Source organism: Phodopus roborovskii, unplaced genomic scaffold (genome assembly GCF_943737965.1).
Source record: "Phodopus roborovskii unplaced genomic scaffold, PHOROB, whole genome shotgun sequence".
In the NCBI taxonomy this organism is placed as follows: domain Eukaryota; kingdom Metazoa; phylum Chordata; class Mammalia; order Rodentia; family Cricetidae; genus Phodopus; species Phodopus roborovskii.
The window spans coordinates 46,108,891-46,136,342 of NW_026126407.1; the positions used below are offsets into that span (position 1 = coordinate 46,108,891).

General features: G+C 52.6%; 1 protein-coding gene across 1 annotated transcript; it reads left to right on the forward strand.

Annotated features, from left to right (window-relative positions):
* Positions 1-739: 739 nt before the first annotated feature.
* Neurl1b (neuralized E3 ubiquitin protein ligase 1B) lies at positions 740-27,452 on the forward strand. Its single transcript, XM_051180995.1, has 5 exons — positions 740-900; positions 17,286-17,831; positions 24,086-24,778; positions 26,327-26,452; positions 26,833-27,452. Exons 1-5 carry the CDS (start codon positions 870-872, stop codon positions 27,075-27,077), a joined length of 1,641 nt encoding a protein of 546 aa, XP_051036952.1. The 5' UTR covers positions 740-869; the 3' UTR covers positions 27,078-27,452.

The following is a 27,452-nucleotide window of genomic DNA, read 5'->3' on the forward strand; positions in this document are numbered from 1 at the left end:
CATCCTACAAATCTGGACGAGGGAGGGACAGGCTGGCTGACTTCAGTATAGGAGAGTAGCCAAGGCCGAAAGGTTCTGAGAAATCCACTAGGAATGCTTACCCCCCCCACTCCCCACGTTACACACGACCACATTCTCCCTCAAACACCCATAACCAATGCTGTTTGACCCTCAATGTTGTTACTCTTTCTTGTCTCTGTCCTGACTACTGTCCCTTCCTGGAGGGCAGGGACCGTATCTGGGGGCTTAGCACAGAGCCTGGTGCATAGGGTGTAGCCAGTATTTTAATGAAGGAAGAATAATGAACTAATGATTGAGGTCCACGTCCCCCCACTCCCGCCACACCCTAGCTCCTCGCCTCGCATACCACGGAAGTCTCCCCTCCTAGGTACGTGGCCTAGGGAATGGAGAGTTCCCAGGCTCCCCAGCTCACACTGGCTGAACTGTCACGGAGTCCTTGACACTGTCCGGGGCGACCTGCCTGTGTGACCGTCGCCCCTGGTGTCGGGCACCGCCCAGAGTGGCCCAGCGCCTGGAGGAGGCCTAGGTGCCCCTCCCGAATGGCAGAAAGAACCCGCGAAACCCGCGCGGGAACGGCAAGGACGGGAGGCCAGCCCCGCCTCTCCCACGCCTTGCCGGTGCAAACTTTCAAAAGACGCGGCGGTGACTGCGGCCCCGCCCCGGCACGGTTGGCGGCGGGCGCGGGGGCGGGGCGGGCGCGCCCGGGCCGGTGGCTCCGCCTCCTCTCGCCGCCGCCCGCGCCGCCCATCTGCCGCCCGCCGGTCGCCGGTACAGCGGCAATGCCCCTCAGCCCGGCCGCGGCCCCCGGCCCGCCCAACTAGCCCCGCGCGGGGACTCTCGGAGCAGCGATGGGCAACACGGTGCACCGGACCCTGCCAGGTACGCGTGGAACCGCGCCCCGAGGTGGCGCGGAGCGCTCGGTCCTCCCCGGGCAGCCCCAGCCGCGGAGCGCCGGGTGCACGCGGGAGTCTGGCTGCCTGAGCTTGATCCCGGAGCCGCACCCCTGCCGGGCGGTGCAGCCCCCGCCTGGTTCTCCTGGCCTTGGCCGTGCGCCCCGCGCCTTTGTTCCAGCCCGAGGTCGCTGAGAAGCGAGCCAGGGGGCATCGGGGCTTACCCCGGCCGGAGCCTCCAGGGGGGCTGCGGGACACCCGAGTCCCCGCACGCAGCCCTCAGGCGCCCCCACCACACGTGCTACTTCTTGGCGGCGTTCCCACGCGCGCAGCGCCGGGCTTCGCCCAGTTCGGGTGTCCGCTCAGCTGGGGTTTCTCCAAGCCCCATCTGAGCCACTGCTGTGGAGCGCATCGCCCCCTAGTTAAAAGCGCCCTAGAATTTGCCAGACCCGAAAAAGGCGGTGGGCGAGGGGCGTGGGGCGGGCGTGCGGAGGCCGGAGACATCACGCCTCGTTGAAAATACCTAGTGATGGTGGAACAGGTCAGCTCGCTGTGGCTGTGTGCCACTGTCTGTCTGCAAAGAAGCGTCTTCGTGAGGAAGGGCACCCCGATTTTACACACGCAGAAGTTGAAGCTTGGAATAAGAGAAATGACCTGATATCAGGCAGTGGTGGGAGACTGCATGGGTTCTGTCAGTCTGTCTGCCCCGCCCCCTCCCCCAGTGCCCTAAGTCTTTAGAAGTGTTTGGGCATGAAGCTGGGCATTCGCAGCATTTTTGGGCAAAGGCTGGGTGTGTGTTTGGTGAGGGGTAGCTCAGAGAAGAAACAAGTTGGTTGTAGGTCAGATTTAGTGAGGCTGGACTGACCCCCCTCCCTTCCCCCCGACACACACACAGTCCTTCCTCCAGCTTATTAGAAAAGAGTTGTCTCCTCCTCTGGAAGGGATTGTTTGCATAGAGCCAGCCTGAGAACCACGCACTGCTGAGGAAGGACACAGACCCTTCTACTAATAAGCCCCTGGGCAGCTTTTACTCAGGGGTTCCTACTGTCAGCCAGGTGGGGTCATAGGCTATCAGCCGCAGAGGTGGATGGGTCAGTACTAGAGTAACAACTGCTTCTGGTGTACATGGCTACTGCTAGGATGGGGAGACCCAGCCACCCATCCTGAGGGACCTGAGGTGTAATCAGCGATGGCAGTCACAGAAGACCATGGGTGAGATGCTACTCCAGGGCCCCGTACCAATTCTTAATCCAGATTAGACTAGTCTGTGCAATCTAGTTAGTTTTTAAAAAGTCATTCTGCCACCTGTGGGTCACATTTGGAGTCAGGGAAGGGATGGTCAAGTCTCATTGGGTGGCCACACATTGCTTAAGACTGGTGCTGTGTCCATTCCCCTGGGGCCTGGTGCTGTGGGTGGGGCACTCTAGGCTGGGGGCTCAGGGTCAAGGCAGGTCATCCCATGCTGTATGTAAGTGTGGGAGCCCCCTAGTGTCTGAAGGACCAAATGAGGGTGGAGGAGGCAGGTGCCAAAAACTGTGAAGGGCTGTATATCTTCTCCAACCTACCTGCCATTAGCTTCTTGAACCTCTATACACAGCCCCTCACACCTGGAACGTTCTTCCTTGTCCACTCAATGTCTCACATCAAGCTCCACGGCCACTGTTGGCAGAGACCCGTCTTCAGCTGCGCTCTGCTCTATGGCCTGGACATACTCCTACGATTGCTTGTTCATATGACGATGCTGCATTGTCACTGTTTCTTACTGTGACTCTCTATGGGGTGCCATGAGGACAGGGCCTATGCCTTGATCGTCTTGTTCCCTTACCCATCTCAGAACCTAGTGCCTGGCGCAGGCTCAGAACCGGGTGGTGGAGCCCAAATGGAGCCTGCATCTTTGGCTGAAGGAACACTTGGCTCAGGCTTGCCCTGAGGAAGCTTGTGCTTTCCTTCTCAGGGTAGGGGCACGTGCGTGGGGCTCATCCCACAGGACTGGAAATAGAGAGCTGGCATTTGCTGAGCACCTGGATTCCATGCCAGGCTCCCTCTACATGTGTGGCGGCAATCACACAGCAACTCGCTTCTTAAGGCTGCTACACTCCCAGGGGACTGCTTGGCAGTCTCACTATGACCCCTATGTGGTTTCTCCCTTCCCTTCCCTCAGGCCCCTGCTCTAGACTGGGTCTAGACATTGTCATTCCTCCCCGCCCCCCTTTTTTGCTTTGTGATTCTCCTGAACACACATATGTCACTGTGTGACACAATATGTGTATGTCTGATCATGTGTATGTCTGATCACTGCTATATGTTGAGTTCCTGGAGAAGAGGCTAGGTTGATCAGTGAGTGAATAAATGGGTTTCATTCTCCCAGCAACCCTGCACAGCAGGGTCATCACTCCCATTTAATGGATGAAAAAATCAAGGCTCAGAGAGGTCAAATGACGTGTCCTTGCCTATAGAACTTCTTTAGTTGGCAGGGCCAGAATTGAAACCCAGGTTTATTTAGCTCCAAAGTCCTCAGTTCTTCAGCCCAGGCCTAGATAACACGTATTATGTGCCCCCGTGGTTTAGATAATGTTTATTGGGTGTTCCACCTTGCACATGGCTTGCTCCGGAGCACAATAAGGAAACGTCAAAGAGAAGTTCCCTTTGGTGGCAGGAACCCATTTAGCAGCTCTCTCAAACTGCACCAACATATTCCAGCATGTGTACCCTTGACCCAGGAGTGGGCATGGGTCAGCAGGAGACCTTGCATCTGCTAAGCTCCTACTGTGTGCTTCAGCTTCCCTTCCCAATTTAGAGGACACAGAGAGACTGGGTAAGTCCAGCTCACACAGGCTCTGACCAAGCTGGGGCTTAGCTGACTGAAATCCATCAGGTTCCTAATGCCATTTAGTGTTCGTTCTTCACTTCACTGACCTTCCCCGGGTTTTCTCAGGGGAAAACAAACATATAACAGGTAGAAATGAGGGAGGGCAGCATTCCAGGATAGGGTGGGTAGGAGGGGGAGTTCTCTCTTCCCTTTTCTCCTAACCAGCACATTCTAGACCCTTCCCCATGTACCTCTGGGGTTCACCCAGCGCTGATTGGAGGAGATGCTGAATTCAAACTGTAGGCTTGGTTTACTCTTTAAATTGGCCAGTGTTTGGCCTAGCCAACAGCTTTCAGGGTCTGCTCATCGGCCAGTTGTGTGGGAGTTTTAGCCGAGGAGGTATGCTGAATCTATATAGGCCACCACGGTCAGGCTGGACCAGATCTTTGTTGTGTGTGTTTAAAAGGGACATCTTTCATTTCACAGGCAACAGATGAAGTCTCAGAGAGGTCAAGAACAGACAGAGGCACTACCGCAGGGGAGAGACAGAGAGAGAGAGAGAGAGAGAGAGAGAGAGAGAGAGAGAGAAAGACAGAGACAGAGACAGAGACAGAGAGAGGCACAGGCAGATTCAGGCCTTCAAACCCACCACATAACTTGCAGATGCTAAGTCTAGAAGGTTTGTACTTTTACCTGCCTTAGACAGTCCTCTCCACAGAGCCCTTTTCCCCGTCTTCCAAGACAAGACAGTCTTGGACTAGGTGCACCCAAACAAGACCCTCCTAGACAAAGCAAACCTGGTCAAATCGTGTAACTGCTAGCATCCTGTTTGGTCATGGAGATGATGTTCCCTGAGCAAGCAGCCACTGGTGTCCCTGAACCATGACTTTATCGGCCTCTGGGAAGGTAGCAGTCCTGGTCACCATGCCAGCCAACAAGGGACAATGGCTTTTTTCTTCACACCCTCTGCCTTCTCTCAGCTGAAGTTTGGAGCTGAGTTGACTTTCCTTTGTCCTCATGGCCATGTATATCCTCACGGAAGTCATTAGAATTTCTTTTGTAGTGTAGCTAAGCTGAGTCTCAGAGCCACAGCCGCTCCTTCAATTTCCCTAAGACTTACATGCTGCCAACAATGCTCAGGAGGGCTGGACAGGACCCTTTGGTGAGGCCCTGTAAGGATGCTTTGGACCTGGCTATGCAGATAGTGGATGTAGGAGGAGGAACTAGGGTGTCTCCTGTGTGATGGAATGGCAGAGAAATGGTCTGTGGACAGAGCATGTGGGCTTCTTCTGTCTCATCCTCTCTGGTTCCACCCCAACTGTGGGAGATCAGGAAGGCTTCCTGGAGGTTACTCTGGAAGGAAGTCCTGCTGAGTACCTGCTTGCCCTCAGGGTCTTATGTGGCTTTATGGCTTGGTTACTCAATGGTCACTAACACCTGTCATGTGCCAGGCATAAAGTACAATCTTGAATGCCACAGTCAGAAGGTCCACATGTCCCATAATGTAGAATCAGCTTAGTGCCACGTTATCCCCCACCAAAATGCCTGTCCACTGTGGGTCAGCACCAGCTACTAAATGCTCTTTAATGATACAGCATAGAAAAGATATTAGCATGCACTTGTTATACAAGGCCTAACTTTAAATATGTCTTGTTATTGTAATTATGTATTTGCATGTGTGTGAGGTTGAACACATGAGTACAGGTGTCCTCAGCGATCACAGATGTCAAGTTCCCTGGAACTGAAATTTCTGTGGTTGTAAACCATCTGTCGTGAGTGCTGGGAACCAAGCTCAGACCCTCTAGAAGAACAGCAAGTGTTCTTAAATGTTGAGCAGTCTCTCCAGCCCTAAAGATTTGGTTTTATTTACGTGTGTGTGTGTGTGTGTGTGTGTGTGTGTGTGTGTTACCTGCAGAGGCCAGAAGAACATTGAAATCCCTTGGGACTGAACTTACATAGATATAAGCCACACATTATGGATCTTAGGAACCAAACCCTGGTCCTCTTCAAAAGTAGTGCAGACTCTTAGCCACATAGCTGTCTCTACAGACCTGGTGGATTCTTTTGAGACAGCGACTCACTCTGTGTGGTTTACACTGGCCTTAAACTCAGCAATCTTTCTGTCTCTGCTTCCTAAATGCTAGGGTGTCCCTACCACCTGTCCACATGACAGGTCAAACGTATCCCTCTGATGGGCATAGCCTGTGTTGAAAGAGGCCCCTTGGCTGCAGAAGTCCAGACCTTAGAATAAGCCACACTGCACCCAGGATCCTCAGCAGGAAGCAGGATCATAAGGGGCAGCTCCCAGGCTGGCGGGGTGAACTGAGTAGTGTGCTGGGAGCAGTAAACAAGAAAGATCATGATCATGGTTGTCACTAGGGGAAGATGTTCCAAGTCCTGCTCCCGGGGCCATACGGGCCGGCTGGCAGGTGGCTGAGTGACCCTCAGCCTCACACCCAGGCCTGGATCGGAGGATTCCCTTCAAGCACATTGGTCTCAGGTCCTCAGGCCCTTTCCAGAACACCTACTTTTGAGAAAGGAAGCTGACACTGGGCAGTTGGTACACTCAGCTGCGACGAGGACCATAGCCTGGTTTTAAGGAGTTAGGGCAGACACCAGCAAAGACACAGCAGTGATGATGGTGACAGAGGAGACCTGAGGAAGACGCAGGGAGCACTTCCCGGAGGAGGGGCACTCTGTTCAAGAAGAAGAGACTTTGTCGGGAAAGTGGGAGTGAATGGCTGGTGAAGGCAGAGTGCTTCAAGGTCAGAAACCCCGGGTCTGGGGAGAGGATGGGAGCAGAGCTGCAGAATTCTGGGAGCCAGTTCTAATGGGGTGACAGGAAGGGTTGTGGTGGTAGAAGGGTTTTGCAGATGGGTGCAATCTGCTCACTAGCTTCCCCATCAGGGCCAGGGCCAGGCTGTTTAATCCTCCATGGGTGGAAAGAGGCAGGCAACTTTGTACCTCATATCTGTATTTAGTGCTGTGCTCTGAGTGTATAAAATAGAAACATAGAGGCTGGCAGCCGTTGTGTTTGAAGCAGAGGGTAAGGCGCAAGATGAGGAAGCAGACTTGGAACGGTAATGAAACCTGCCCTGGGTCAGGTGGCTGAGAAGTGGCAGGTGACCAACCCAATCCCAGGCCTGCTCTTGGGAACCTTTGTCTCTCTTCAAGTGGCTGCCCCTTGTCCTCATCCTAAGCATCTTGGGACACACCTTCTCTGTCATCTGGAAATGACATCTCTATTCCAGTTGCCTATGGTAAAAATATCCCCTCTCAGTACTCTGGCTTTGCATCTACAAAGGTGGGCGTGGCTCTTCATTGGTCATTTTGAAGTTGCATGTTCCTGCTCAGTGGAACTGGAACACCCAGGTGAGGGCAGACACTACAGGCTGGCATTTACTCACCTGAGCTCAGTGAGCAAAGCTGAGAGACTGGCTGTCAGGCAAGAGCAGCCTGTCCCCATGCCGGCCATCACTGACACACAGGCCAGGGTCCTTCATTATCTAACTGGATCTGTGACCTGCCTGTCCTTCAGTCAGCCAGGTAGCATGACCTTCCAAGCTTCATCCCGCTCCTGGCATATTGAGGTGATGATACTTCTGTTCAGGTGTTCCAAATTCTGAACCAGTAGCGTGTTTACCTGCTGGCAAGCTGCTCCATGCTGAGCCTGGATCAGGTGCTCCCGAAGGAGACAGACAGAGGGAGTAATAAGAACTGCTAAAACGTGTGTCCTGCAGCCTGCCTGTGCCAAACCTGTTCTAAGCCAGTACACTTGTTTAACCCTCAGTCCAGGCCCTAATAGCCTCTGTGTTAGCCCCATATAACTGGTGATATAACAGATACCATAAGGGACAGTCCTTGCTCTAGGGCATGCAGCTTCTGCCATTTGGAGTGCAGGAATGCTCTTCTAGGGACTGTTGGGTAGAGGAGGGTCCCCCTGCAAGGTAACTCTCAGCAGCTCCCTGTTCTTTGGTTGTTTGCTCTGCATCCCACCTGCAGAAATGGAGGGTTGGACATGCTCCAGGTGGCCTGTGAGTTCACCATGGTGACCCACCTGAGAGTCCCCCCAGGTCTGATATACATATCTCCAGTGTCCAGAGAGACAGATTTTAGCACGGAAGGACTTCCTCATGCCAGGGCCCCCAGGGCAAAGGTGAAGGAGTGCTTGTCACCGGAGTGGCTTGGCATTGTCATACATCACATGAATCCTGGGAGGCCAGCCCACTCTCAAATCTTGGGCAGAAATTCCCTGATGAGTCAGGGATGCCTTCTGTGGCCCTCCCAGCCTTGCACCTATGCCCCCATAATAGTCTGCAGGGGTTAGACCCGTTTTACAGATCTGGACACTGAGGTGATAGGAAGTTACCTATCTTAGCTTATCCAGCCAGCCTGTGTGAACTCGGCTCAATGGTTCAGCTGTTTGTGAGTATGTCCTGGAAACTCCACCCAGGACAGCTGCCAAGTTCCCTAACCCTTCTTCATTCTTTCTTCTCACAGGGACTCTACTGGCCTTACCTCAGGCCTCCCCACCCCATGGGGAAAGCTTTTTAATGAGTAAGCCATTTGGGGAAGTGGATGGGTGGGGGCATCTGGCTGTGTGCTGGCAGAGTGCCCAGGGCATTTTGTTTACACCCTCAACACCACCCAGTTTATACCACAGTTATAGCCCTTGGGCATGTGTTTTCCTCCCCTTGGGCCCCCAGGATGATGGATTTATGAGATGGGTAGGCACACTTCCACCTTGTGCCTCCAAAGTTGGGCTCAGTAATTTTCCACTGTAGGCAGCAGCTACTTGGGCCTGGGGAGAGCTACCTTTCCCTTGGGGTTCTTGGTGTTCAAGGACAGGAGATGGCAGAGTGGAATTTCCATGTGTCTGGGTTATGACGTTGGACTCCATCCTGGACATTGGGGCTTTGTTCTCAGAAGCAGGGAGTCGTGTGCCACCTTGACCCATCTCCCATTTATCAGACTGAGCCACTGAGGCTGGAGCCTGGCCCAGGGTCTCAGCAGTCACTACTATCCTTTGGCTAGAACTCCAAAGAATCCTGGTCTTAGAGGCACTGAGTTCAAACATCTGTCTGTGTGTCCTTGGGCAAGACAGTTGCCCAGTCTGACCCTCTATCCCCTTGTTATCTTTAGGGTGAGAATAACGATGGCACCGCCTCCTTCTCGGGATTTAGAAATGAATACCAGATGGGAGTCAGGGCCCTGCACACAGTAAGAATCCATGAGTGCCCTTTATTCTTTGAATCTGTACTCCTAAAATAGCTGAGGGAGTAATACCAAGTTGCCCTGTCATATCTATTATCTCATGTCCTGTCCCATGGAAACAAGCGTGGGCTTTCACTGAGGTGTGGTTTACCTGAGCCCTGGCCATGGCCAGTCCCTCTCCATCCCTGGAAATGTGCTTTGAGCTACAGAATGGCCACAGGGAGCCAGGACCCAGTAGGAAGGAGAATTTCACAGGCCCAGCACACACCATCACTTCTTAGGGCAGCAGGCTGTCCGGTGAGACACCGGAAGAGCCAGCCTGAGTGCAAAACCAAGCACACCCCGGCCTGCAGTCATGGCATCTTGACCCCAACTTTCCTGGCTGCTCAGAACCTCCCTGTCAGTCCACTTCAGCCTGCTGGGCCTTAGGCAGGTCCTCCGCCTCTCCAAGCCCCTCTTCTTCAGAGTTAGGGTTTCTAGCAGCGGCCTCTGTCGCAGGGGCAGGTGGTGGGCCTTAGCTTCCAGGATCTGCTTTCCCAAGGGCTCCCCTCTAGTTCTTTTCTGACCTCAGGGTTGCAAGTCCTTGGGACTCCCCTCCCCCATGGTCATTGCTTCCCCTTTTTAGAAACTTCGCCTTTGTTCATCCCAAGTTCCGCCAAACTATGACCTTTTTCGAGGCTGTGAACCAGCTGATTGATGGTTTCCACTGCCACCCTGCCCGCCCCAGCCAGAATCCCTTTCTGTGCCAAGATCCTCAATGCCCCCCATATCTGCAATGTTCTCCTTGCAGGTTGGGATGTTAAGGAGACTTGGAGTGAACATGCTGTGCAGTGTGGGTCTGGGGAGAGAGGCAGCCTTGATAGTGAGCCTGTTCCATCCTCTGCTCCATATCCACCCTGCGAGGTGATGAGTGAGTGTGTTCCCACAAACACCCAGCTGCTAGAAGGACCTGCAGGTGCTCACCTGGCACTGAGTTTTACAGTGCGTCTGTTCTGGGCACCACCCAGGTTTGGAGAGTGTTGTCTGCAAGACAAAGAGAGAGAGAGAGAGAGAGAAGGAGGGAAGGAGAGAGGGAGAGAGAGAGAGAGAGAGAGAGAGAGAGAGAGAGAGAGAGAGAGAGAGACAGGCCTGGGCAGCTCTAGCCAGCTTATCAGCGAGTGCTGCCAGGGCTAAGTGCCACGTGGGGGTGGGGGACTGGACCAGGCATGAGTATGCGGCAGTTAGACACGGTGTTCAAAATCTTGGCTGCCTTTCTCATGCCTGTCCTACCGGGCCATTTTGACAGGCAGGTTCACAGTTTGAAACTCATTCTTCAGAGAGGTAGATCCATTGTGAACGTTGTCCAGCTTCAAACTTTTCAGCAACCCCCAAGCGTTCCTGGAGATCTCCTCTGCCTGGCTTTAAGACCTTTGGTGATGCAGCCCTTGACTCCCTCTGCATCCTCCTGCCCCCTTCTACCCTGTACTCCTCAAAGGTTCCCAGTGCAGTGTGCTTATTCTCCGCTCTACTTCCCTGGTGCCGTTCTCCATACCTGAACATATCTCTCTATCCTGTACTGCACCTCTGCCCTTTCTTTTCTCTATGGGGCCGCTCTTTCCAACTTTCCTTGTGCTGGTTGTCTGTATGTCCTTCCTGCTGCTTTCAGCTCTAAATCTACCTCCTGGAGGGAAGGAGGTGGCAAGGGAGTCCCATATGTGACTCATTGGGACATGTACCCCACAACCCACACAGGCACTGGCACAGAGTGGATGCTACAGAGCTGTCAGACGGAGAAGGAAGTGACATACTGGGGAAGGAATGAGGGACATTCCCTCTGGCCCTCACAGCACTGGGGCCCTAACCCTGAAGTTGGTGCCTGTGAGGCTGGAGTTTCCTGGGTCCTTTCATCAAGAAGTGACCTGGCCCAAAGGCCTGTGCTTTTTGAGGGACAAAGAGATGACACTGCATGGGCACCCGTCCCAGCCAGCCCAGCTGGGGGGCTACTACATTGAACAGTCCCCAGAGAACAGACTAGACTCTCCCCAGCATCCTGGAGAGACCCCCCCCCCAGAGCTGTTGACTATTGATAGTTGTTTGCAGAGCGAAGGGGAGGCAGCCAGTGGCCGTTTCCAGCGCGGGCTGGCCCTCTTCCACCCAGGGTGCTGGCCAGCCAGGCCTCTGAGGCCAAGAACAAAGTCCCTTGTGCGCCTGTTGCTGTGTTTGGCAGGGGAGCCAGCGCGGGTTTGTCTTTTTCTAGCCACTTCAAACCTACCAATGGAAAGATCCTCTCTGCTGCCAGGGACACCCAGGTCCTTTCCCTTTTGGTATGGCAGGAAGCCTTGCTTTTCTCATTTCTGAAGCGTGCCCCCACCACACCTCCATGTGCGCAACCAGTGTTGTTTTGGTCTGCCTGCAGAGCTGGTTTGCATTTTGAACTTGAGAAAGTATTTCTTGAACCAGACATTTCTGCTCAAGGTCTACAATCTAAGAATTGTTGATCCAAGGGTCCAGGAAACCTCTGAAGTTGAATGTCAGATTCTGTGCATGAGGTATGGGTATGTTTCTGAGGAGAGATGGCTGTGTACTCTTCATAGTAGCTCCCAGTAAGGCCTGTGACTCTGCCATACCCTTACCCAAGTGTTTCAACCATTTGTTCTGACAGAGCAGGGCTGGGATCCTGGCCTCACAGCCTCACCTTCTCCTCCCTGTTGGAAATGGAAAGTAGTGAAAAGGGTCGCAGTGTTGCGTTTACAGTTTAAGTCCTAGTGTGAAGACCTGTGTCCAGCACCTCCCTCGTAGGAACCCAGTAGGGATCCCCAGCAGCGGGCATGCTCTTGCTAAAAGTGGGTGAGCCTTGCTCCTGGCTGGAGCCAGAATGCTGTCACTACCAGCACTGGGAAAACTCCCAGCATGCCTGGCAGTGGGTGCTGGCTCCTCAGTGTAGGCCAAAGGCTCAACAGCATGAGGATTGGGGATAATTGACAGCACACCTCTACCTGACACAGGATGGCTGCGTAAGAATAGGCCTCTGTCTGTGGACAAGAGAGGAGGTAACACTAAATGTCTGGGGTAGCATTTCCTGGACAAAGCCATGGGCCCTCTGGGAGAAACTGTGTCCCTAGTACACTGATACAAAAAAGGACCAAAATTTTTACAACTTCCCACTGTGTGCATGTCATGTGAGCCTGTGCCATCCTCGAGACAGACTAGACACGACTTCCACTAGTCTTCTAAGTCTGTTTGAGGCTCAGAGATGTTAAGCCCAGAGTTTAAGGTCACACAGCAAACATACAACACTGCCTTGTTTTAACTGGGTCTGTGTGACTCCAGGTCTGGGCTGTCTGGAGCCACTTTCCACATTGAGACCTAGTTGGAGGTGAAGAGCTTGCCTACTGGTTACACTTTGATGGAGGGGGTGGCTATTTTCTACCTTTCTGCTAAGAGCCAGACTTTGGAAGGCATCTGTGTATGTTCTCATCTCCACTGCCATCCACCTCATGGTGGAGATCTAAGGTCACCCACTGTTTGCAGATGACAGAGCCTCATCTTTGAGAGACAAAGGGATTTGCTCAAGGGCCCTCAGGCAGATCAGTAGCAAAGTGCAGACTGAACCAGAGCCATAGCAAGAGCTATCCAAGGAACATTCATAGGTTTGCCCAGGACTGGGCAGTGGAAATGCCTCATCTGCCCACCCCAGCCTTGGATCTGCATGGTTTAGTGTCAGGCATTGTTCCTCCAGCTGAACTCTAGACAGACCCCTACCACACCTCTGGGTGGGGCCAGAGCTACTGGCTGTGAGGTTGTCAGGCAGAGACTGTCCCTGCTGTCAACCACAAGGGTGACTTCGGAGATCCAGGTCCGATCTGTTCCACCTCCCAGAAATTCCCTTCCTGACTGGCTGTCATGGTTCCTAGACAGGCCTTACTAACCAGGGACCTTGACTGTGTGGGGGAGGAAAGGGTTTGTCCCTGCTATGATTTGGGAGCCTCATCCTAGCCAAATGCTCTTGTCTGAATCTTGTCCTGGCTGGCAGCGGCAGAGAACCATATTCACAGCTGCAGCTCAGCAGCTATGATGGGATGGATGTTCTGAAATGAAGTGCCAGGAAGGCCGGGCCGGGGCAGGATGGGGTCATGCCAACAGTCTTAGCAAAGGTGGTGAATGAACTGAGTCCTCTGGCTGCTGCAGAGAAGGGGGTCTGCAAACTGGAGCTCATGCCTCAGCACCAAGCTGTGTGCATCATGGGTGATGGCTGCCTGCTTATTACCAGAAGTGGGGACAGTAAAGTGAGGATCCACCTTACAAGCCAACTGCAGTTGCTGAGACACCTCCATTGTGAGGGATGCAGAGTGGGGGGCTGTGGCTTGAGGCGGGACCAGCACAGAGATGAACAGTGAGCCGGTTTGAGGCTGGCAGGACTGGTCTCTCCCTCCAGTTTTCTGCTGTTGATTGCCTCTGTTGAAGTGACTGAATTCAGTTTCCTACTGACATGCCCAGAGCCTTGGCTCTCCTGCTAACTCCAGTCCCCTGTGTCCCTGGGCCCAGCAAAGCAGGTGCTAGAGGCACATCAGAACACCCATTGCCCTTTCTTTTAAGTGTCTTCACTCTGTGTCAAGATCACATCCTTCCTACCAACCACCACTCTGGTTTTCTTTGCCTCTCCTAAGTCTCTGGCCTCAGTGTGTGTTGGGGGTGGTGGGGGAAGCAGAGTGTTTATCCCTCATTCCCTGAGGGAAATTGGGTTGTGTAATCAAGATTAGACAAATATGTCAGCCTGTGGCCATTGGGGGAGTGCTATCTGAAAGCATAGTAGTGTCTGCAGGGAACTTATCCTAAAGTTGCAGAGGCTGGATCTCCCCCATCTCTCTGCCCACCCACCTGCCCGTGTCACCAGACTGGGCTCTAGAAACACCTGCTGAGACTCCTGCTGTTTGATGAGGAGATGCAATGAAGAGATAAGACGGGTGCCCAGAGCGGAACAGGAAAGAAGTAGTCACCCAAGGTCACAGTACACTTGGGTACTCTGAAGGCTTTGATCTGTGGTCCTATTAATGCTTCCTGAAGAATTTGGCAGATGCAAGAGACGTTGGTCTTTAGGCACTGGGGGGAGCTGTAACCCATGTTCATTGGCCTGCCCAAGGCTGCATGTGCATGCTACCCCTACTCGTGGCTCACAATGGGCATCCTGCCTGCTTGGATTTCATCTTCTAAACTCCTATAGGTCTCTAATTGGGAGTTCTTCTTATTGCATTGATTCCAAAGATGGCTGCCTCTCCAAAGCCATCCTGCCCTGCAGGCAGTACTGGCTGGCCAAAGGCTGTTCTGCTGGAAGCCTGTGCATAGACCCTTCTCGCCTTGGGTCATTCGATCTGGTCTGAGCCTCCTGGCTTGCATTTAGGACCATCCAGCTGAGTCCCAGGATATGGACAGCACATGAACCAACCCTTCACACAGTGGCAGCCTAGCCTTGGCACCCTGAGCCACCACTACCACTGTCCTCTGCTTTCCCCAAAGCAACCAACTCCCTGCTCTGTCCACAGCACTCCCCTCTGATCTTTCAAGAGCCATCTCTTTGGACATCACTGCCACCTGAAGCTCCTGGGTGCTGGGGCATGTGTTGGCCTTCATATGCTCCTTGTTGGAATGAATCCAGCTGTGACAGTGGAGAGATGCCAATCACTCTGTGGGGTCTTTAGAGAGTATGAGCGGGTAAAGGAAAGTCTGGATGAGCAGTGGATGGAACACTTGGCCTGCCTCTCTCATTTCACTCCAGAGCCTCTTGTGAGCATTTCCTACAGCCCTCCTGCCCAGGCCCTTGTTGCTTTATTATGAGTGGAAGGGAGAATACAGGGCAAGTACTACAGACTAAGCAACCCCTGGGTGTTTGCTGGATGTGTGGTAACTGCCCAATTTATAAATAAAAGCCTATTCCAAGCAGAAAGGTTTGCATTGGCTATCCACCAGGATTGCACCCCAGCCTCTGGATTTGAGTGCAGTCACCCCAGTAGCTGGACATGGTAATGGGAAGAAGGAGCCATTGGGGGTAGGCAGAACAGCAGGTACATGTGGCTGATGTAGGGTGTGTGGGAAAGGATGGAGTCTAACTGCAGCCCAGGTCTGGAAGGTGTCCCTGACAGGCAGTAGTGGCCCTGACACTTGTGCAGCTACACTGGGGTGGCCTAGTAGAGTCCACAAAAGGGGTTCTGCATGCCTTGACCCTGATTGACCTGAGCTTGGGGCTTGCTTACAGTCCCTCCATCGGCCCATTTCTGCAAGTAGGCTGTTGGAGAAGCTAATCCCTGGAGGTAGCTAACATCTAGGCTCTCAGGCAGCAGCTAGCCTTTACGAAGGACCTGGTTTGGCCAGGCTTTTGATGGGGTGTAAGGTGTGATGGAAGCCCTCTGCCCCTGGGTCCACACCTGCCACAACCCCACTCTTTCTCTTCGTTCTGCTCTCCTTCAAACATGCCCTCACAGAACCAAAACACCTTTAAAAAGCAGGTTCTAGTCATTGAGTATTGTTTTAATGTTCAAAGCAAACACAGCAAGTGTTTTTATTTCTGTGTGGAAAATTTCTTAGGACCTTCATATCTCCTCTGTCTTCAAGACATACTTAGAATCTGATCCATTCTCACCACCTGCTGGCCTTGTGATTCCCAGGTGTGTCCCAGCTGTGGCTCACCCAGCATCCCATGCTGCCCGGTCTCCAGGGTAGTCTTCCTGTCTCAGCTCTGAGCTTGCAATAATGAAGCTCCCTAGAGCCTAGAGTTGTTAAAGAAAAGGCAAAGATCTGTAAGTCCTCCCCCCCCCCAGCTCTGGGCCCACTAAGAACCCACTCTCCAGTTTGCCTACACTGGTTCCTTGTTCCCTGGTCTCATCAGTACTTTGCTTTTTCGGGGGTCTTTGCACCGCTGTCTGAGCCTGGAGTTCTCATTCCTAAACTTTGCATTCCTTCACTTCCTTTGGTGGTCTCTGCCGAAGTCACTGATCAGAGAGGTTCTCCATGCAAATCCCAGGGCAGGCTCTGAACTCTTGTTTTCTGCAGTGTACCTGCAGCAGTACAGTATACTTCATTTGTTGTCAGACTTATCAGAGGGGACTTTTGTCTGTCTTGGGACACTTGTATCCCCACTGACTAGCACATTGTGTGATGCATAGTAGATCCTTTGCTAAGCAATTAATTGACAGCAGAGCCTGAAGGTTTTTGTTTTGTTTTTAACTCTGTCTTGCTTCTTGGCTTGGCATCACCTTTGGCAGGTGGGTGCCTTCTGTCTGAAGAGGCCTGCTTCCCTGCTGGTTCTTTTCCCTTGCTTTGCTACCTGTCAGCCTCAGGGTTAACCAAACCCTCCGCCTGCATCCCCGAGAGGACCACAGCACAGTTCTCGCTGGGTTGAGTGTGGGAGGGGTGTCCCCACAATAGCCTGTCATTCTTCTCAGAATGTACTGTGGTGGCCTGCTTTGAAAATGGCCTCTGCTGCTGTAGTAAATGCAGGACTCCTCCCTGCGATGACCTCCCACCTGCCACCTCCCTTGAAGTGGAAAGAGGAAGGAGGGGGGGATGACTCCCACTCCATTCTGGGCCACCTGGGTTGTGACCAGTGGCTAGGTTCTCTGAAAAGGCCCTCAGAACAAATCCCCTTAGAAATGAATTCTCAGAATGTATAATCTAGAAAAGCTAACCACCTGACTATCAGAGAAGAGGGGAAGCCAGCACCCTGACTGGGACAGTTATGGGGCAGCAGAGAGACGTGAGGTTGTAGTCCAGCACAGACGTTAGCTGGCCCACCCTATGTATGGATTTGACCTGCACGGCTTCCCAGCACTGACGGGAGTTTACTGAGCCCATGTACAGACAAGAAGATCAGGTGGAGAGACTGACAGGGTTGCCACTGTTGCCAGGAGCCTGGGACTGCAGACTGCTTTAGGGATTCCAGAATGTGTGCATCCCAGATCCCTACCTCTCTGTGAACACAAATTTTAAGCAGCCACACACGCAGGCTCTCCCCTGTCCAGTACCATCCATGCCCCCCCCCACCCCACTCCTGTTCCTCAAGAATCCTGGCACTCTGCAGCTCAGATGTAGTCCTGGGAGGAAGCATCTTGATTTGGGGTGGTTTGCTGGAGATGAAGAGGTCACCTGACCCCAAGCCAGGTGGTGATAAGCTAGGTGTGCAGATGGAGCTCTTCACTACACACCCAGCATTAAACCTTGACTTGCTATGATATGGTATAGGGGTAGAGGAATTCTTTAGGTCTAGGCTGGAACCTTCTAAATGTATCCATGCCCAGTCTAAAATGGAATTTATGGTTAATGAAATCCCTGGCCACGTGATTAGTGTACCAAGTGCTGACATGCTTTCTTTCTGCCCATAGACTCCAGCCCTCCAGCACGCCTCCTGGCCACCCGGTCTTGCTACGGCCCTGGCCCTGAGAGGCGGGCGGTATTGGGCGAGGCACCACGCTTCCACGCGCAGGCCAAGGGCAAGAACGTGCGGTTGGACGGCCACTCGCGCAGGGCTACACGGCGCAACAGTTTCTGCAACGGAGTCACTTTCACACAGAGGCCCATCCGCCTGTATGAGCAGGTGCGGCTGCGCTTGGTGGCTGTGCGTCCTGGCTGGAGTGGTGCCCTGCGCTTTGGCTTCACCGCCCATGACCCATCACTCATGAGCGCGCAGGACATCCCCAAGTATGCCTGCCCCGACCTGGTCACACGGCCTGGATATTGGGCCAAGGCGCTGCCTGAGAACCTGGCGCTGCGGGACACGGTGCTAGCCTACTGGGCCGATCGCCACGGCCGTGTCTTCTACAGTGTCAACGATGGTGAGCCGGTGCTCTTCCACTGTGGCGTGGCTGTGGGAGGCCCACTCTGGGCACTCATTGACGTCTACGGCATCACTGATGAGGTGCAGCTGCTGGGTAGGTCGGTTGGCACAGCCTGTGCATCCACAGCGTTCACAGCCCCCTGAGTGGGGCGAGGTCTCGGCTCACCTGTGGGCACCCAGCTGCCCAGTGTATCCCCATGTGCCTTGATTCTCACAAAAGCAATGATGTTCAGTTTCCGGAGGAGGAAACTGAGGCATAGAGAGTTACTTTTGTTACAGGTGGGCTGGGTCCAGAGTCCATGCTTTGGCTAGCCAGCTTGTCACTCTTAGACCATTGCTCACTCATCCACTCACTCTCTCTTTCACTCCTTTGTTCATTTGTTCATGTACCACCTCCCCCAAATCCCAGCATGCATTTCCTCTTCTGGCTCTTATTCATCCAGTAGATGAACCTATGTCAGTGGGCAGTCAGGTGCAGCAGCCAGAGCCAGGCTAACTGCAAAGGAGCTCAAGGTGGACTGGGGCCCCCCTCCCTGCCCCCGTGATGCTGAAATTCTGACTGCATGCCCACAATGTAAGTTTTCTCCCATCATCTTGAGACACTGTATGTGGTCTCGTATATATTTGTGATATATACATGTATGTATAAGTGTATAAATATGTATGGCTCACCCTATCACTGAGCATGTAGGAAACACACACACACACACACACACACACACACACACACACAATCTCCTGACCCAAATATTCTTATCTCAATCTGATCATATGACTACAAGGACTGCCTAAGATCATATGTGCACAAGGACCACCTAAGAACATAGGTGTGTGTTACTTTTATTAAAAAATGATGTAGAATTTGGCCAGGGGTAGGATGGTGCATGCCTTTAATTCCAAGTCTTGGGGGGCAAAAGCAGGTGGGTCTTTATGAGTTTGAGGTCAGCCTGGTCTACGGAGTGAGTTCCACGACAGCCAGGCTATATTTAAAACCCTGTTTCAAAAAAAAAAAATGTAGAATTAACACAAACAGGAAAGTAGCCATTTAAAAAGTCATAGTTGAGTGACTTGAATTGGTGCCCATTACCTCTAGTTCCATACTAGTTACTCTTCCCAAAGGACAACAGACCCCTTAGGCTATTCTCAGTTCTCTCCTCCCCCCAATGAATGGCAGTTTCTTCTGCAGCTGCAGCCTGCACTTGAAACAACCCAGCCTAGACTTGGAAGGTATGAAGGGAGAGTAGGTTTCTCAGGGACCTGGACACAGCTCTGTGTGTAGTTTACCTGCAAGGAAATAGAGAGGGTAAAGTGAGTTGAATAATGGATAGACAGATTTACCCAACAGTCTGTAGCCTGAAGCTGGCCTCTCATAAAGTTCTTGACTCTTTGATCTTTCTGTATAGCCTGTTTCTTGACGTCCTGTGAATGGACTGATGCACACCCTGCTGCTGATTGCTTCTTTTTGATGGGAAGATAGTACACACACACACACACACACACACACACACACACACACACACACACACACCACTGGGCATGGAGGTCAGATTCAGTGTCCAGGAGCTGACTCTCCTCTCTCTCCCAAAATAATGAGGCTGAAGAAGTTATAAGTGGTTAGAGCAGACAGGGACATGAGAGTCACAGAGACTTGTGCGTAGACCCTGCTCTCCACATGCCATCTGTGTGGAATGGACACTGAGACAGACCCTCTCTGAGCCTCAGTCCTTTTTACCTGTAAGGCAGGAGCATGCTGGCACCCACCACATGGGAGTATTGGCAGGGTTATAGGAGGCAGTGTCTGGAGGGTGCATGGGCCTGAGACACTGACAGCACTTGACCAGCAGCTGGGGAGCAGGACCTCTGCTGGCTCACATATATCCCAGGTTTGGGCAGCTCGGACTGGATAGCTCCTCTCTGTGGCCTCACTCGGGCATTCTAAACACATCCCTGCCTACCCTTATCCCTAAAGGTTTTCCATGAAATCTCCAAGAACCGCAGCTTTCCTAAATATTGCTAATCTCCCACCACTTCATCCCTGTAGAGCTTGGAAACAATCACCCCTGGTTCCCCAGCCCACGTCTCTGAGCAGGCAGGAAACCACAGCCACAAGGGAACAGAGCAAATGGGTTAGGAATATTTAAAAATACAGACTGGAGGTTGGCTTTGATGACTAAATGAGGCTGAAAACACCCAGGGACACATGGATCCCCTCCTTTCATTTTCTTACTCAGCAAACTTGCATGGAAACCACCCCCACCACAACAGTGTCCTATGACCCTTCGGGGGAAGTGGGCAGGGCCCACCATGTAACTGAGCAAACCTGTGCTTTAGTTTCCTAATTTGCAAGTCATCCCTGAGCTGTGCTAATTGATGTTGACATACAAACCATAATGGAGTAGTAAGAATAAGAGGCTCTCTATCTCTAGGCCATGGGGGTCTTGGGTGAATTTCCCTTCCTCCTTGCATCTCTAAGAGTCTCCTTAAAGTGTATGCTTGTGTATAGTTGTGTTGCTTTTTTTGTATGTATGAGTGTATGCCTGTATATGTATATACATCATGTGTGTGAGGTGGCAGCCAGAAGAGGGTATCAGATCACCAGGGACTAGGGTTACAGGCAGTTATGAACCACCGTGGTGCTGGGAACTGAACCTGCTCCTCTGCAAGAACACTAAGTGCTCTTAACCCTGAACAATCTCTTCAGCCCCAGTCACATTTACAGTTAGAAAGAGCAACACAACCGATTCTGGGGTGATGTGGGGGAGGCTTCTGGCTCCTTAAGCGTTTCTTTCCATCCATGGGAAAAGCAAGTTGATACTGGTTACATAGTAAGGAGACAATGGGGGAAATCAAGAGGCTTTAGAGACCCACCCTTTCTGAGGGGTCACAGAATGCCCAGGCGAGGCCCCGGGGTGACCAGTGGTTAATAACAAACTGTGTGATGTTTTCTTTCTTTCCTTCCCCAAAGAGGAGCCTGGTGTGGTGGTGCATGCCTTTAGCCCTAACTCTTGGGAGGCAGAGGCAGGCAGATCTCTATGACTTTAAGGCCAGCCTGAGCCACATAAGGAAGTTCCAGGTCAGCCAGAGTGACATAGTAAAACTCAAAAAAATCAAAAGAAAGAAAAAAGAAAAGAAATTGTGGCTGTAGCCCAATAACAGAGCACTTATCCAGGTTCTAGGTATTGTCCCCAGCACTGAATAAAGTGTTTTATATAACAGCAAATAAAAAGATGTTAAGCCACCATGACTTAATGCTAAGGATGGGCAGTGTGTTAGGGATGGTGTCATGTATAACCCTGGGAGATCCCTGAGAAAACTTGGCTTGGGGAGAGAGGTACCCCAGGACTGACCAATAGATGGATACCTCACAACAGCCAGTGTCTGACTCACCCTGTGCACCCCAGACTTCTGAGGAGGCAATATAATTACTTTAAAATTCTCAGCCATGAAATTCCAGAGTAGAGGAAAAACCCAGTACCTTTCTTTGCCCCCTCCCTTCTCATACACCACTGAAAAAAGCCTGCAAAGCAAAATCCAAAGATGGCATCAGGCTAGGGCCGTCAAATGGAGCAATAAAAATATAAGACATCTAGTTAAATTTGAATTTAAGATAAACAAAACAAAAATTTATGTATGGTCTATGACAGTATTTGGAACATGATCATACTGGGGGGGGAGTTGTTTATCTAAAATTCAGATGAACCCAGGCTTTATTTCATCCAGCAGCACAAGCCTGGGAAACACTCCTTGTCTTTGGGGACTGCCCTCACTGCCTCAGAACTTGAGCCAAGTCAACAGGGGCCTAGAGGCTGCACACAGCTTTTGGCCTGGTGGAAGTGTGTGTCCTGCCCTGCATCTTCCCTCAGTGGGTCCAGCTACCACACTGGTACAGCCAGGTCCAGGGTGCAGCCTGTTTAGGTGAGAATTTGGGTTTTGAGAAGGAAAGTGCCCAGCCCTGGAGCTGGATTTGTCTGTATTTGGCTCACTAGCTCTCAGCCCTGGCTGTACACTGAGTCCCCTGAGACCTGGAAAATCTCTGCTCAGGCTGCACCTAAGCCAATGACTTAGGTCTGGCTCCCAGCACCAGGCTTACCCAAGGCTCTCAGCCTGCAGCAGGACTGTAATTCTGAGGAAGCCCTTTGCGTTGGATGTCTGCCCCCCCCCCCCCGCAGCCATCCTGTCACTCTGAGATGGAATGCCTTTAGATCTCATTTCCCCCTGTATGTATGTGTGATCATGTCACATGTGACAGGCCTGTCTCATCATAGTGCATCCCAGGATAAGGAAAACTAGGTTCGCATCTGCTAAGGTATACTGGCATTCCAGCTGTCCTCTTCCCCCAGAACACTGCAGGGTACCCAGGACTGGCTGAAGGAGATCCATCCCTCTTCCCAGCACAAAGGGTTTGGGTCTGAGTGGTCCCCATCCTTCCTCTGCCCTGTGGCTGGTCAAATGAAACATGGCTAAGGCCATGGCATTGCAGGCTAGATGGTCTGAAGTGGTTGCTTCAATATCATTTAAGTGAATAAAAGGACACAGCAAGGAACTCAAGCAGTTAGTGACACTTGCTGCTCTTCCAGAGGACCCAGATTCTATTCCCAGAATCCATATGTGGCTCACAAACATCTGTAACTGCAGTCTCAGCGGCTCCAATGCCCTCTTCTGGTTTCTTTGGGCAACAAACATGCAAATGGTACACATACATGTATGTCGGCAAAACACACAAATATAAAACTAACAAAAATGTTTTATATATATATATATACACATTTTAAATATATATTTATCTCTTAGAGTCACTTAGAGTATAGAGGCCTGTGTGTGTGTGTGTGTGTGTGTGTGTATCATGAAGATAGGTATGTGTTAACAACTATAAACTTGAGCAAGCTCTTGTTAAGCAAGAGCATTTCTCCTTACCTACTGATCTGGGGACATCAGCAGGCCTTGAAAGCCATTCCTGAACTGTTGGCTTCCTTGTTAGTTGCTCTTCCGTTTGCTGTAACAAAGTACCTAAGGCTCTGCTCTGACGTCCATTTGGCATGTTGTGCAGGTTGAAAGAGCAGATCAGGCTGCCTCCCTGATCTGGCCTCTGGCAGGGCCTCTGGGAGTTGCCATCACAGTGATGGGCACAAATGAAAGAGATCATAGCAAGACAACCATTCTTACAGGACAGACCACCTCAGCCCATCATTCACCCTTAGGGACCAGTACCTCCAATAGCATGCATTGAGCCCCGTCTCTCAGAACTTGTACAATGTAATCATGCAGGACCTAGTTCCCAACACAGGAACCCCAGGGGACTAAGCAAACCAAAGTTCCCAAAAGCACACCCTGCCCTGCCCGCTGCCTCCCTGCCTTTCTGACAGGCAGCCTTGCACTGAGCGACTCTCTCCTACCCCTCACTCTTCAAGTACCTACTGTCAGCAAAAGGCACCTCCCACTCCAGACACTGGCATCCACACTTCCTCTTTCCTTCCCACTCTGTCATGTTCCCTGCCACTTCTGTTCCCAGTGTCATTGTATGGAAGAGCCCTGAATCTGGACAAGACAGCTTGGGTTGTGTGCCAGGTCCTGGCCCCTACACCCTGTGCCTCAGCTCCCATCTTTGCCAAATGGCAGCAGTGATAGTTCACACCTGTCAGCTGAGGTATTAAGTGAGATATATGAGCTCAGGTTAACCTGGCACGTGCTAGGGCCCTGTTATAGGATTAGTTATTTAGGCTGATGATGTTCTGGGGAAACAACAAAGGCTCAAATGACCAGATGTGGGGAAAGAGAGAGGGACAAAAGAAGGAGGCAAGAAGTTGGGCTTGGTGCATGGACTCCAGGGCTTGGGAGACTAAGACAGAAGATCACAAGTTTAAGAACAGCCTGGTCAGGGAGGAAGAAAAGAGGAAGTAAGATGGGGGAGGAAGAGAAGGCCCTTTCAAAACAATGGGAAGTCAGGTACAGCAAGGAGGGAGGCTCAGGTAGCATTCAGTCTGAATACCTGCAGGCCTCAGCGCAGGGGGACCTGGGGTCATGAGGATATGGGGTGAGGTCCAAGGGGACTGGGGGCCAGGCAAATCTGCAGTCCAGGGAATTAGGTCTAAGAGTTCAAGAATGGGGCTTTTAGTTCAGGGTTAAGATCTGGAGGAACTGGGGTCTGGAGTCTCATGTCTGATGGTGAGGTGGGGTGCTATCTAAGGTCCAGATAATGAGTTTTGGGGGTTAAGGAGTGTGGAGTTGGAGGTCTGGGGAAACTGGAGTCTAGGGCTTAGGGATTGGGTCTGAGGGTAATGGGATCCAGGGTCTGAGCCCTGGGGTGCAGGGTGCCAACAGGTCTCCTGATGCTTCTCCTCTGTCCCACAGAGAGCACCTTTGCGGACACACTGACACCCCTGCGCCTGGGCCAGGCACGCCTCAGCGCCTGCCCCCCTCCTGGCAGCCACGATACCGCCAACTTCGACAACAATGAGCTAGAGAACAACCAGGTGGTGGCCAAGCTGGGTCATCTGGCTCTTGGCCGTCCGGACGCTACCGTCCCGTGCGTGGCCCGCGAACGCGTGCGGCCCGCATCCTCACCTGCGCTGCTGGACGCCGAGCTGCGCTTCCACGCCACGCGCGGCCCCGACGTGAGCCTGTCTGCGGATCGCAGGCTGGCCTGCGCGCCCCGACCCGACGGCGGCCGCACGCTGGTGTTCTCCGAGCGGCCGCTGCGGCCAGGCGAGAGCCTGTGCGTGGAGGTGGGCCGGCCGGGGTTGGCTGCACCCGCGGCTGTGGCCTTCGGCATCACGTCGTGCGATCCTGGCGCGCTGCGGCCATCCGAGCTGCCCGCCGACCCTGCTGCGCTGCTGGACCGCAAGGAATACTGGGTGGTGGCCCGCGCCGGGCCGGTCCCCAGCGGGGGCGACGCGCTCAGCTTCACCCTGCGGCCCGGAGGCGACGTACTATTGGCGGTGAACGGGCGCTCGCGGGGACGCCTGCTGTGCGTGGACACCTCGCAGGCCCTCTGGGCTTTCTTCGCGGTGCGTGGCGGAGCAGCGGGCCAGCTGCGCCTTCTGGGTGAGTGACCCAGGGTCCCCAACAAGAGCTCCCTCTAGCACGCAGTTGCTGTCAGGGTTTGGCTGGCCGGTGGGTGTAGTTTTTATTTCCCCCAGTGATTAATTTTATTAGGTATTTTTCTTTTTAGAAAGTGAATAATGCATATTAATTGTGTGTGTGTGAGACAGAGAGAGAGGGGGGAGGAGGGAGGGAGGGAAAAGAGTGATTGAGAGAGGAGGGAAGTCACTGATACAAGAGAAGCAGCTTCTCAACACGTGCAGAGAGTGGAGGGAAGGCTTGAGCCATTTTGTTTTGAGATGATTCTTGCCTTTCTTTGCTACCTGGCCTGCAAAGGAAAGGATACCTACCTACTGTATGTGAGACTCGGACAGGGACAGCTGCACAGTATGACATTTGCTGCAGCAGAGGGGGTACCTTCCAAGTTTGGGGGAGCGAATGGTCCAGAGAGCACAGTGCCATCCTCACAGCCCAATTTATAACAGGCACAGCCACCATCTCACCATGCTTCTGATGATCCCAGCCACCTGTGAATGCGCGTAATTATTCCCGTCTACACACAGAACTACAGAAAGGCAGCCCTTACAATCCAAGGGTCGCTCAGCCCTGAAGTGCTGGGTAGACATCATTCTCTTGGGTCTTGGTATCCTGGGTGGAAGAGAGTGCTGTGTCCATGGTGATGTTGTCATGGGTGAAATGATGGGCTGCTTTTCATGCCCCCAGGTGTCTGACATAGTATGTAATAGACATAGCTACAACCTGGGTGTCTGAAGGGGGGCAGAGGAGGAGCGGGTGTCTGTGGTTGTTGGCTAGAATTTTTTTGTTTTTATTTCTGTGGTTGTTGTTTACTCACCTAATGTAGTATTATAGCCTGAGACAAGTTGCTCAAGCTCCTGCTATGTTAGCTGGCCTTCCATCAAGCCAGAGTAATGGAGGCATCGCTCTTCTTCATGAGGAATTATGAATTAGCAATGAGCTTGGGCAGAGAGAAATACTCACAGCACAGGATCCTGTAGCTGTGAAAAACCCCATTCTAAGTGTCCCAAGACACCAAGGGTAGTGTAACTCAGAAGTGGGGCATCTGTTGGATGATTTGGGAAAGCTAGGTCTAGGCAAGGAATACTTGTCATCAGGATGAGCCCTGTGCTAGCTCCACTCTCAGGCAGAGGGGCTTCCTCCATGCCAGGCTACCTTCTCAGTGCCATGAGCCTTTCGTTTCCCCGCAGTTCTAATGGCAGTGGCAGGGTGACCTCGCTTGGATTATGTGTCCTTCCTTAAGTCACAGTGGGCTTGAAGAATGAAGGGTCTCTGGACCTGGTCTGGCATCCTAAGGCTATTCCTGAATTAGGAGTAGAGTTATAGCCATACCACTGTGAATGGACCCACGTAGGAATGGAGGCTTGGCAGGTAAAACACAGATATCCACCACACTGACGGAACCCTGCAGCCTAATCGGCTCCCTAGTCAGAAGGATGGCAGAGCGATGGGGAACAGGGACTAGCAGGGCCTGTGCCACCCTCATAGCCCTAATAGAGCCCCTTTGGCTCCCAGGTACCCTGCAGTCCAGTCCTGAGACCACAACCCCATCGGGGTCCTTCAGTGGCTCCCAGGATGACAGTGATTCAGACATGACCTTCGGTGTCAACCAGTCTTCCTCAGCATCAGAGTCATCTCTGGGTAAGGAAATGCAACACCCCCCCCTCCCCAGGGTGCAGGGGTTCCTGACAATATGGGTCCTTTGGCAGTGACAGTGACCTTGGCCTTTGCTGGCTAAGCAAGCTGCTGCATTTTCCATTGCATCTGCTCCTGTCTTCTGCTGTGCTTGGCAGGGGCATAAATATGGAGATTCAGAGGCCCACTGCTGACGAAGGCAGTTTACCTTTGTTCTTTTGGGGACAGCAATAAAAAAATGGGTAAAACTCAAGAGGTGAAAGAAGATGGGTCGCCCTCTACACTGTGCCCCGTTTCTACCATGGGAACACTGTGCTCTCGGGATTGCCCAGCAGAGCCCTCCTGAGAGCCATGTCATTAATGATGTCCTATCTCCCTTCTGGCAGTGACAGCCCCCAGCTCCCCACTGAGCCCCCCAGTGTCCCCAGTCTTCTCTGCACCTGAACCAGCAGGCAGCAGGAATGGAGAATGTACAGTGTGCTTCGACAGCGAGGTGGACACGGTCATCTATACATGTGGACACATGTGCCTCTGCCACAGCTGTGGCCTGAGGCTCCGAAGGCAGGCACGGGCCTGCTGTCCCATCTGCCGGCGGCCCATCAAGGATGTCATCAAGATCTACAGGCCATAGCTATGCAGCTGGCTTGGCCAAAGCGAGGTCACCTTTCTGAAGCCCCTGTTAGGTGGGTGACACCATGGCTACCAGGGAGCCCAAGGTCAAAAGCCATCTCTCATCTGCCACTCTGCAGTGATGAGCAAGGCAGGACAGGTGTGGAGACGAGGCCCTGGGGGCCAGAGCCCAGGCAAACATTGCTTCTGGCTCAAATACACTTTGCCCCCAAAAGCCTGTCCCAAGATTCAGCTCAGGAACTGCCTGGCAGATCACCTGCCTCTTGGTGACCTTCAGCTGGGAAAGGGTGCCCTCTGTCTGTGCAATGCTTGTTTGGGGTTGGGTTGAGTGTGTGTGTCAGGGTGGGGGGGAGGCAGCACAGAAAACGTGAGAGCG

What these genes read in the sequence shown, in the direction of transcription:
- Neurl1b (XM_051180995.1), top strand. Translation starts at nt 870, where the DNA reads ATGGGCAACACGGTGCACCGGACCCTGCCAG. An exon ending in GGTGCACCGGACCCTGCCAG is followed by an intron (nt 901 to 17,285) that starts GTACGCGTGGAA and finishes TTCTGCCCATAG; the next exon opens with ACTCCAGCCCTCCAGCACGC. An exon ending in AGCATCAGAGTCATCTCTGG is followed by an intron (nt 26,453 to 26,832) that starts GTAAGGAAATGC and finishes CCCTTCTGGCAG; the next exon opens with TGACAGCCCCCAGCTCCCCA.